Source organism: Manis javanica, chromosome 2, assembly GCF_040802235.1.
Source record: "Manis javanica isolate MJ-LG chromosome 2, MJ_LKY, whole genome shotgun sequence".
NCBI classification, from domain to species: Eukaryota; Metazoa; Chordata; class Mammalia; order Pholidota; family Manidae; genus Manis; species Manis javanica.
The window spans coordinates 123,358,127-123,370,377 of record NC_133157.1 but is presented as its reverse complement, the minus strand read 5'-3'; the positions used below and the strand labels follow the sequence as shown (position 1 = coordinate 123,370,377).

General features: G+C 42.7%; 1 protein-coding gene across 1 annotated transcript in view; it reads left to right on the top strand.

Annotated features, from left to right (window-relative positions):
- Positions 1-9,573: 9,573 nt before the first annotated feature.
- The window catches only part of LOC140847855 (serine/threonine-protein kinase TAO1-like), a 97,412-nt gene continuing 94,734 nt past the window's right edge, over positions 9,574-12,251 (top strand). The window contains exon 1 of the mRNA XM_073229310.1: positions 9,574-10,247. Within this exon, the coding sequence (XP_073085411.1) occupies positions 9,874-10,247 (374 nt within the window). The 5' untranslated portion in view covers positions 9,574-9,873. The remainder of the gene's footprint in view (positions 10,248-12,251) is intronic.

Genomic DNA, 12,251 nt, shown 5'->3' with positions numbered 1-12,251 from the left:
CACTGTCTTTCCAGTGCCTGACATATAGCTGCTACTTAGTTCGTGTGTATCCAATGAATGGACTAAGATCTGAATTGTGGCTTCATCACTTTCCAGCTTTGTGTCCTTTTCCTTAATTGTCAATTGGAAATAATAACACCATCTTGGCAGGTTGTTGTGAGGATTAGATAAACGATATGTGTCAAGTGCCCAGCATATGGGCTGACACCCTTGGGGCCCACAATCACAGTAACTGGCATTCATCCTGGCCTTGATGCAATCAAGGAGAGCAATGGTTTAATCTTTTGGGAACTTGGTTCCTCATCTATATAAGAGGGTGATAAAATTTGATCTACTTAGAAATTCAACATCTAGAACATAGTCCAGTATGATAAGGAGCCCTAATGTCCCTTAAAGATCCTTTATTCTAACATACAGCAGGAAAATACATAAATTAGATTAATGAAACAAAGTGAAAGACCATTTGACTACCACCAAGGTCAAGACATGGAAGGTTGCCAGGACCCTAGGAGCTGGTCATGTACCCTCAGATCATTTCTACTCTTCTTTCACTTAAGATATATCATGTGCATGTCATCTGGAGTGTTAAAAAATATATTTAATTGTAATAAACTATTTGAATATGTGAATGTTCAACAATATAAACCACTCCCTGATTGATGGCAATTTGGGTTATTCCCACAGAGAATATTAAGTTCTTATAAACACAGACCTGTTTTGTTCTGATATGTCTGTTGCTTCTTACATGATTACCACCATTTCAATCACTGTAGCTGTACAATATATATTAATATGTGGAAGGGCAAATTATGCTTGCCAGTCCTCTTTCAGAAACATATTAGCCATTCTACTTATTAATTTTTGTTCTCTTTCTTTTTAAAAAATTTTAAATAGTCTCAAACTTACAGAAAAGTTGAGGTTCAGTACCAACAAATTTTCTTCCCAAACTTTTAAGAGTAAGTTGTTCCATGAGGCCCCATCACCTGCAAATGTTAGTGTATCCCATGATCAAGGATGTAGAAATTGAAAAATAGCATTGATATATTACCATTATTGAAATTTCAGACTCCATTCAAATTTTACCATGTGTCCTATAATATCCTTTTAGCAAAAGGATCTAGTTCAGAATCATGTATTGCCTTTAGTCTTTTGCATGTCCTTTTCATTTCCTTCAATCTGGAACAGTTACTGGGTGAATTTGACACTTTCAAAGATTATAGGCCAATTATTTCATGGAATATTCCTCCATTTGTGTTTGTCTGATATTTTTCCAGGGTTTTATCTATGTTATACATCTTTGGCAAGAATATCATAGAAGTGATGCTGTGTTCTTTCTATTGCATTTTATGAGGTGGCACATGATTTCAATTTGTCCCATTATGCAGAATATTTATATTGATTAGAGTAATATCTGCCAGTCTTCTCCCACTATTTATTCTCTTTCTCTTTGTAATAAATATTTTGTTGGGAGCTATTCAGAACTATATAAATATTCCTAAAATGTTCTGTTTATTAATTCATTCATTGACTAGCATGGATTCATTGTTTATTTTAATCTATAGGTTATAATCCATTATTATCATTGTTAATTTAATTGATTACTTCCCAGGCTTGGCCTTGTGTGTATGTGTGCATGTGCATGTGTGTGTGTTGACATGTCTCTATTGTTCTTTGAACACTATGTTACTTTTTGGCCCAGCAATACTCCTGGCTCATCTGAGAATTTTCATGTCTGTGCTCCCAGCCATTCTCTGGAATCAGTCATTTCTCCAAACAGCTGTGGTTTCTTTTAGTGAAGAATGATATTTAGAAACCAAGATCTGGACCCAGCTCTCATTGCTACTGGAGTATTACTGCTCCTAGGCTTCCTGAGTGGACAGAGCTAGGGAGTGTGTGTGTGTGTGTGTGTGTGTGTGTGTGTGTGTGTGTGTGTTTCAGGGAGCCCCAAAAGTGTCAGTAAAGTTTTAAGCTTTAACGATTCAGTAGTTCCGATGCTGTAAATTAATTTAAAAAATAATCAGGAAATTTAGTTCTTTATACTTCCTTACACTGAGTTTTGTGAATTTGGGATAATATATTTTTATTTAAGTTCTTGGTCGTGACAGTTTTTGGATGAGAATTTCTGAGACCAGTGAATTGCTTGGGTGCCTCTGTCACCTGCTCTACTTCCATTAAATTTTTTTCTTGTGGGATCACATCAAAACTATTATGCATGCATTAAAACATAATTCTTCCAACAAATTAGGCAACCCAGACAAAGTGGACAAATTCCTACAAAGGCACAAATTACCAAAATTGACTCAAAAACAAATAGAGAATCTGAATGGATCTATAACAAGTAAAGAGATTGACTTAGTAATAAAACAATGTCCCACAAAGTAAAGCTCAGGCACATAGCTTCACTGATATATTCTACCACATGTTTAAAGGAGAATCAACACCAGTATCTTCCAAAAAGTACTCATTCTATGGGGCCAGTCTTACCTTAATAACCAGAACCAAAAAATATATTATATCACAAGAAATGAAAAATACAGACCAATATCTCTTATGAATATAGGCTCAAAAATCTACAATAAAACAATAGCAAACTGAATCTAGCAATGTATAAAAAGGATTGTACATCATGAACAAGTATAATTTATCCCAGGAACACAAGGTTGGTTTAATGCATGAGAATCAATACACAATATTAATAGAAGTAAAAGACAAAACCACATGATCTTATCAATAGACAAAGAAAAAGCATTTGATAAAATTCAACACCCTTTATGAAAAAACACTCAACAAATTAGAAATTACATACAGAGGGGACATCCTCCATGTGGTAAAGGGCACAACTAACATCATATGTAATAGTGCAAGATTGAAAACTTCCCCTATCACCAGGGAAAAGACCGGATTTGCTCTTGCTATTTCTATTCAACATTGTATTGGAAGTTCTAGCCAAGGCAATTAGACAAGAAAAAGAAATAAAATGCATTAAGAATAGAGAAGAAAAAGTTAAACTATATTTTCTGATGAGATGATATTTTATAAAGAAATCCTAAAAAGCTGACAAACCATTGGTGCAAATAAATGATATAGTCAAGACTGCAGGATGAAAAAGACAATACACAAAACCCAGTTGTATTTCTATATACTGTCAATGAACAATCCAAAAATGAAATGAGATTAGGAAAACATTTCCATTTATAAGTAATATCATAAAAAATAAAATGGGTGCAATAAATTTGATAAAACATGTATGACTAGTACTCTGAAAACTATACACGCTTGAAAGAAATTAAAGAAGACCTAAGTAAATGGAAAGACACCCCAGATTCATTGATTAAAAGATTTAATATGGCAGTAGTCCCTAAACAGGTCTACAGTTTCATCCCAGGAGTACAAGCTTGGTTTAACATATGATGGCTAGAATAAAAAGTATAGACAAGCATTAGTAAGGATGTGGAGAAATATGAACCATCATATATTGATGGTGGGATTGTAAAATGGTGTCATTGCTTTGGAAAACAGTTTGACAATTCCACGAAATGTTAAACATATATTTACCAGATGATCCAGCAATTCCAGGCCTAGGTATTTACATTTACCCAAGAGAACTGAAAACATGTTTATACCAAAACTTGTAAATGAATGTTCATAGGAGTGTTATTCATAATAGGTAAAAAGTGGAAACGATCCAAATGTTCAGTGACTAATGAATGGATAAACAAAATGTATCTATACAATAGAATACTGTTCAGCCATAAAGAGTGATGTAGTACTGATTTGTATTACAACACAGATGAACCTTGAAAGCCTTATGAAAAGTGAAAGTGGCCTAACACAAAAGGCCATGTATTCTTTGATTTCATTTATAAAAAGCATCCAGAATAGGAATATTTATGAAAATAGAAAGTAGATTTAGTAGTTGCCAGGGGTTGAGGGGAGGAGAAATTGGGAGTGACTCATTATGGGTCCAGGTTTTCAGTTCAGGGTGATGAAAATGGTTTGTGATTACACAGTGGTAATGGTCACACAACCTTGTGAATGAACTTATGTTCATACAAAACCACTAAATTGTGTACCTTAAAAGGATGAATTTTATGGAATGTCAATAAAAGATCAAAATAAATGAGAGTCTAAAAGAAAACCCTAATTTTTTGATGATCTGAAGGTCGGAATTATAAATGAAATTTTTTATGTCACTGAGGAGCAGCTGATGAAACACAAAATTTGAAAGTTGACTGAAATGGTGGGTGGCACAATATAGTATTATGTTGACTCTGAAGGCACATTTCCCCTTCCCCCTCCTTGGTCTGTGTCCTCTTGGGTGTGTTTCTGGTGACCAGTTGACTGAGGAAGAAATAACTTAAAACTGGTTTGCAGATTATTCTGTATTATGTGAGAATCAATTAGTGGCACTTAGGGTTGATGCTGAAGGACACTAGTGAAGGAGAATACTCCCGAGTGGTTAGAACTTTGAGCAGCACATTTACTTGTACAGAATTTCTAGACTGGCAGACAGCCAGTAGTACAATGGACATTAACTCCTGGGTACTTGATAGTGGTTTGACTGGATGGTGTAGTAGTCAGGATTCTCCAGAGAAACAGACCAGAAGGTTATATATATTAGAATATATGTTTATAGATATTTAGGACACACATACACACACACACACACACACACACACACACACACACACACACACACAGTGATAAATTGTCTCACATGATTATGGAGCTTAAGTCCATGATTTGATCTCTGTAAGGTGGAGACCCAGGAAAGTCAGTGGTGTAATTAAATCTGAGAACCAGGGGCGCTGCTGGTATTCATATCCAGATAAATCCCAGTTTGAGGGAAGAAGATGGGATAAGGTGTTCCAGCTAAAGCAATGAAACATAAAAAAAAAGTTGGGGGTGGGTGGTGGTGGCAAATTTATCTTCCTCCACCTTTTGTTCTATTCAGGTCCTCTATAGATTAGGTGGTGCCCACCCACCCTGGTAAGGGCAATCTACTGAGCCTGACGATTCAACTGCTAATTTCATCTGGAAACAGCTTCACAGACATACCCAGAAATAATGGTTATTCTGGCCCACTCAAGTTGACACATACAATTAACCAGCACAGATACCTAGGGACTTGAAAGAAATAGGATGAGAAAATTGGTGACAAGGACGTCTGGGGAAGATGGAACTTCTGGAATGGTCAGATTGTGAAGAGCTTTGTGTCCCATGTGAATGATGACCAAAGGCATTTACTGAAGAGAAGCGCGTAGTAATTAGGTGGACAAATCATGTACTCTGTGGATGTCAGCAGAAAGCATGGCCATGGTGGTAGAGATGGAGGCTATGCATTGATTCAACAACATGAATTCCCTTCCCAAGGCTGACCTGCTAACACCACTGCTGAGGGCCTACTGCATCAGGAACAAGGATCAACACTGATACCCTAATCTGGTCCCATTCACTGGGGGAAGCAGCCAGCCACCTGGCTGAAGGTTGATTACATTGGGCCTTTTTCATCTTAGTTGGGGCAGAGATTTGTCCTCCCTGGGATACGCACGTTCTGAATATGAATACTCCTGCCCTGTCCCACATAGTTTCTGCCAGTAACACAATCTGTGGTCTCACAGAACCCCTTAGCCACCATCATGGCATTTTCCAAAACATCGCTTCTGATCAATGTTTTCTGCAGCTTTTCATAACAAGGGGAATAAATACAGCAAAGGGTTCTTGGCATGGAGTTAATTGGTCTTAGCACACAGTCCATCACCTAGAAGAAACTGGGCAAACGTTGAGAGCTTACTAATGTAAAGTAATAGCTTACTGAAGACTCAGTTATTGTGTCAGTGCAGAGTCAGCACCCTGAAAGGATGGGGTTCCATCTTAAAAGATGCTGCAGATGCTTTGAAAAAGAGCACAATATATAATGCTCTCTCTCCTACAGTCAGAATATAATGGTCTTGGAATCAAGGGGTGGAAGGAACTCACTATTAAGCCCAATAATTCACTCAGAATTTTTGCTTCCTAGCCTGCCTACGTCAAGCTCTGCTTGTTTGGAGTTCTTAGTCCCTGGAGAGGAGCAGCTCACCAGGGGACACACTCATGCCCCCGTCAGTGAGGCCCTCTGCGAGAAGAGTTTTGATTCTGTCAAGTTTATGTAAGAAGAGAGAAATCAGCCATGCATATTGATTTTTATTTATTTGCTTGTCTAAATGAAAAGTGAGAGTCTTAAGATCTGTAGAAGTGGATAAATCTTTTCCAGGCCTCTGAGGTACTTGAAGATGCAATTAAAAAGAAAAACCTTCTTGCTACCTTGTCTTCATAAGTTACAGCATAGGACTAAAATAGAGCAGGGCTGCTGGTTAATACAAAATTAATGTAGTCCAAGTACACATTCATTTAGCCCTCACTGGTGATTATGCTAAGGTTATTACTATTCATATACTCACATCTAGAAAATGGCCTACTTGTGCCTTTAAAGCCTTGCCTACTTTGTTCATATTCTAGTGCTGTAGTTAAGCACATGTACTCTGGAGCCTGATGCTGGGTTTGAATCCTGACTCACTTGCTTTCTAGCTCTGTGATCTCAAGTATGCCAATTAATGTCTCTGTTCCTAAATTTTCTTACCTAGAAAATAAGGACGATAGCAATATGTACTTCAGAGTACTGTTTGGAGAATTAATTTTGGTAACACATGCAAAATCCTTACAACAGTGCTTGGCTCATAGTAAGCAATAAATGTTAGCAATTATAAAATTACACTTTGGTAATGATTGCTGCAAATCTGCTTGCCAGGAAAACAAATCATTTCATATCTTCTCTGTCTCCTTCTCTAGGAAATCTGCAGAACACCTGTTAAATGACTGTCGGGGACTGAATTGTGTCCCCCTCTCCCCCCATTCATATATTGAAGCCCTACCCCACAGTGAGACTGATTTTGGAGACAGGACCTTTAGGGAAGTAATTAAGTGTAAATAAGTCACAAGGGTGGGGCGCTAGTAGGACTGGTTTCCTCCTCATAAGAGGAGGAAAATACATCAGAGATCTCTCTCTACAAGCCCACAGAGGAAAGGCCACGTGTCTTGCCTGAGGGTTTCAGCCCTGGGCAAGTTCACTCCTGATTTGGTGAGACCAAAAAATGACAATGGAATGTTCTTGGGGTGAGAGGGTTTTTTAAAACTAGCTTTATTCCCACAGTGGCAGGTCATGTGCTAGAATCCAGTCTGCCTCAGGGCAAATCTGCATGCTGTAAGCCCATCTCTGCCTCTTGGCCTCTCTGAACCACAGTAGTCTCAGTCTCTGTCCTTGGCGCTACCACCACTCCAGCCTCTGCTCTACTGCAGCCTGGCAGCCCAGAGCACTGGGAGGAGCTCTTTATATAGAGTCAGTAATACCATACTGCCCACACGTGTGCAGTGTGCCAGCCAACCAGGTCAGGTGAGAATCCTGTCCACAGGCACCTTCCCTTTCTCTGCATCAAGTGAGGACTCATAGGGAAGTGGCTGTCCACAAGCCTGGAAGAGAGGCCACACCAGAAACCAACCTGACATCATCTAGAACTTGGGCTTCCAGCCTCTCGACCCCTATGAAAATAGCTGGCTGTTGTTTAAACTCCTCAGTGTGTTGTATTTTGTTGTGGCAGCCCTGGCAGACTAAAACTATGATATTCTGAAATTCCCTGATTTCCACATGCAGTGTGAGAGACAGAAGTGTTGTGCTGACGTAGTGTTTGATGTCGCCCTTGAATACCACTGTGGGGACGCTGGGGTTCCTAGGCCAGGGTCTTCGCTGAACTTCAACCGCCTGGTGATGTGACTAGCCTGTTGCTAGGCTACCTCTTCCACACCTTCAGGCAATGAGCTATTATGGCGCTATATAGAGAGATCGGCCCAGTGCTCTGGGCAGAGGCAGAGATGCTAGTGCTGGACCTGCGACTGGAATAACAGGCCAGGTAATAAACCCTTTCACCCCAAAGAAAGTTTTACTGTCATTTTCTTTGGTTACATTGAATCCATAGCAAACTTGCCGGGGCTGAAACCCATTGGCAAGGCAAGCGCTCACTCCCTGTGTGGAAGGCTGGTATCTACGGGGATGAGGGAGGGGGTGTCACAGTGGGGAGTCGGGAACACCATAAGGACTGAGTCCCTCTGACGATACCTATTTTCTACAACATTCGTTGAGGCTCTAGGCTGACTACTAGATGTGCAGGGAGTGGTTATTACTGGTGAGGAGCTCTTACTTTTCTTTTATTCTGCTTTCGGGCCCATGATGAGGATTTTGTGAGAATAAGCATTTGGGTCACTGAGTCACTGACCAGATTCTGGACTACTGTAATCCCATGCTGGCTCTAGCCCTCCATTTCCTCCAGAACTGGCAGTGAGGGCTGGAGTCCCGATCTTGGCGCTTCTAGAGATGCCCAAAGCTCTCGTATGCTTCTAGAGATGCCCAAAGCTCTTGTATGACGTCCTCTGATTCCCGGAGGCTGCCCTTCTCATGGCCTCCTCCTCTGGGTCCCTGTCCTGCACTGGTGGGATTTGTGCCCCAGAGCTGCCTTTCAAAACTTGTGCTCACAACAAGCATTCGTGAATTTACTTTTACTAACTGAAGACTATGGGTTGCAAGAAGACTTGGGGATCATGGGGAGGTACGACCCAGCATTAGAATTTTCTTTTCAGCTTCTCTATCTTTTCTCTTTACCTTTTTTCCCCCAGAATTCCCTAAGAACTCTCCCTTTCAGTACAAACAAGAATTCAGCTGGGATGCAAGGCTCAATTTTGCAGAAACCCTAATTAACAAGGTGCTTGCACAACAAAGAGCCTTCCATTATAAGGCAGTTTTGCTCATATATTTATTATAAATAGATGTTACATATAGTATGTACGATAGATGAGTGATGCTATGTACACTATATGCATGGTAGTATATGGTGGCATGATAAATGTATATAAGCCATCAGAAATAAACTTATGAATAACAAACATCCTCTTTTTTCTTCTTACTACATTAGGGACATTTAAGGCAATTTAGAAATAAAAGGAACATTTTGTTTAGAGATAAAGATAAAACTGTTGAGCTTGGTCTCAGATGTCCTCACTGACCTGTGAAAAGGTGTTTGGGATTTACTTCAGATTTTATTTCTCAGGTGTAGGGTGTTCAGAATCCGAATGTAGGAATTTGTAGATCCCCTAGCTTTAGGAAAATCAGGGCAAATGGCTTTTGAAATCTTTTATAAGGCCTTCCTAAGATCATCAAGAAATTAAATGAGAGGGGATGCAAAACTTTACTACCCCACACTTCGTAGTTAGCCTCTTGAAGGTACAGTTAGATGTGATTTCTATGTATTTTGACTGCAAATAAAAGACAGAGGAGTTGTAAAACGTATACAGAGTGAAACATGCAAGTCAACGCGTCTGGAACATGCTGTATGGCGGGAAGCTTTGGCGCAGCCCATCAGCCGGGCGCTGCAACAGGGCTGGGCCGCGGCCCCCAGCAACGCAGTGGTCGCGCTCCCACCCCCTCCCCCAAACGGCGCGCCGGCCGCCGCGCCTCCCGCCGCGCCCGCGCCCCACGCTCCGCGTCCCGTTCCGCACCGCCCCGGCCGCCTTCCCGCCCTCTTCCGCCGCCGCTCACGGCCCGCGCGGGGGGCAGGGCAGGGGGCGGCGGCCCGCCCGCCCTCGCCATCCCTTTAAAGCGTGGCGGGCGAGGGCCGGGCACGGTGAGCCTGGCGGGCTGCAAGAGCGCCGCGCCGCCGGGAGCCGCGCGAGCTGCCGGGCGCGCGGGGCTGCCTCTCCCGGCCCGGCGTGACTGGCTCCCCGGCCGCCGCCCGCGCCCGGCTCCCCGCCATGCGCCCAGGCTAGTGCCCCGGGCACCTAGCCGCCGGCATGCTACGCCCGCTGCTGCTCGCCGCGCTCTGCCTGGCCGGCCGGCTCGCGCCCGCCCGCGCCTGCCAGCTGCCCTCTGAGTGGCGCCCCCTGAGCGAGGGCTGCCGCGCCGAGCTGGCCGAGACCATCGTATACGCCAAGGTGCTGGCGCTGCACCGGGAGGTGCGCGGCCTCTACAACTATCTGCCGTGGCACTACGAGGCCAGCGAGGCGGGGCTCCTCTACTCCGCCGAGGTCGAGATGCTGTGCGACCAGGCGTGGGGCAGCATGCTCGAGGTGCCCGCGGGCTCCAGGCTCAACCTCACGGGCCTGGGCTACTTCTCGTGTCACTCCCACGCCGTGGTCCAGGATTACTCGTATTTCTTCTTCCTCAGGTGAGCCCGCACCTCCCCTCCACACGCCTCCCTGGCCCATTTGCGTCGCCTCCAGAGTCACCGTTTTCTGGGTTCAGGTCAGGAGCTCCGGCGGAACCCTGTTCCCGTTAAGAGTATTCCTGGGCGTCTTCCCTCAGCCTCATAATCTTCTGCTCCAGAGATCCTGGGTACCTCTGGCTAAAGTTTTGAAAAAACGAGGATGATTTCTGTGCTTGGTGCACAGAGGAGTGATTCAGGCAGAAGTGCAAGGTGGTTTCCGAAATCCATTTGACTTATCTTTTTGTTTGTTTTTTGAAATTGGATCCAGTGGGAGTAGTTTGGGATGATGAGGGGAAAAATCAACTTTGAAATCAGACTTGTTGGAACTGTGGCTCTGCTCATCCTAACCGATTTTGAACCAGTTGCCTTCTCAAGAACCTTGTTATCTTCACCTTCCTAATGTGAGAAACAAGGTTGGTTGAGACTGAGACACAGTAACTCATGCACAACACCTGGTGCAGGTTAGCAGCAGAAGGAATGGTCTGCCTCTCTTCCCCCCACCTGCTCAAAAGCCTCCATGTGAGTGGTGTGGAATGTAGCCCAGCTGTCTTCTTGTATCACTCCTATCAGCTGCCACCAGCCCTCCATGCCAGGCTGTTCAAAATAGCAAAGGTTTATGAGGGGCCTGCCAGGGGTAAGAGCCTGGGTTACAAAGTTTGGAGAGGCTAGAGGTGAATTAGGAAGGAGGCCTTCTCAGATCCAAGACTCCTGGAATCTCATCAAGTTCTATGAAAGTTGGCTTGCTGTCAAGATGGAATGCAGGTATGTAAGCATTCAGTTGATGGGTGCGACTGAGGTTTGCAACAGAACAGCAGGTGGAACCCTAAATGCATGGGCTGTCTCCAGTTGAATATGGAGAGAAACCTCACAACAGAATAGAACATGTAAATCAATATTGTTAGTGCAAGAATCCACAACTGTGACTGGTAAATGGTTCCAGCCTTCCCCGGCTGTGAAGTAGCATTAAGGACACCTGGAATGACTGTGACCTCGGGCTGCAGATTCACTTTTCACTCTTGAGATTTCATGTCTCTCTGAGAAAGAAAATAGTGAGTTCCACAGAGGGGTGTTCATAAGCTCATGGTAACACATGTTTTCCATACTGAAGCCAGAATCTCTAAGTTTAGGATACATGGTGTGCTTTGTGTTGGCTTGAGCGGTTTAGCTAGATGAAGCTGAATTTTTTTTAATTGCTGGGGGAAGTAGTTTCTAAATAAAGTCAGCAAGGAGTGAGACAGTACCCTTCTTGATAGAGAGAGACTTAACTGAGAGTTTCATGTTTTTGTTTAGAAAGAACACTGAGAACCCAGCTCTGAAACCATTCAACAATGAAACTTTATTTTCCAAAGGGAAAAGATGGAGTACTTGAGCAGACATTCTTTTTTTCTGATTTTTATCATGAGGTATAATTTTGTCCACCGGCTCAGTGGTGGTCAGCCAACTCCTTCATCTTTTACTCTGACATATTTACAAAAAGTTAGGGCAGAAATACTGAGTCAAACGGTAGTCTGACAGATTTCCATTTCACAGGGCTGGGTTGCTCTGTGTTGTATGAACTGCATACAAATCATTCCTCTCCTGTTACTCAGGGCCCCGCTGAGATGAGAACAGATTCTGGTCAGTGTCACCGGAGGAAGTGGCAGTGGAAAGTCACTGGTGAGCCCTACGTGCCTCTTTAGGCCTAGGGTGTAACTTCCATCTCTCCTTTTCCTCTTTATTACCTCGTCTTTCCCGCGAGCAATTTATGCTTGGCTCTATAAAATGATAATCAACATTTACACAGCATTCACTCTGTGACAGATACTTTATTTTTTTTTCTAATGCAGTCTTTATACCACCACCACCACCAAGTAAGTTATTATCATCCTCTTTTTACAGATTGGAATACAGAAACTTAGAGAATTTTAGAAATTCATTTCATGTCCGAAGATAAGTAGCAATGGTAGGATTTGAACCTGGGTCATT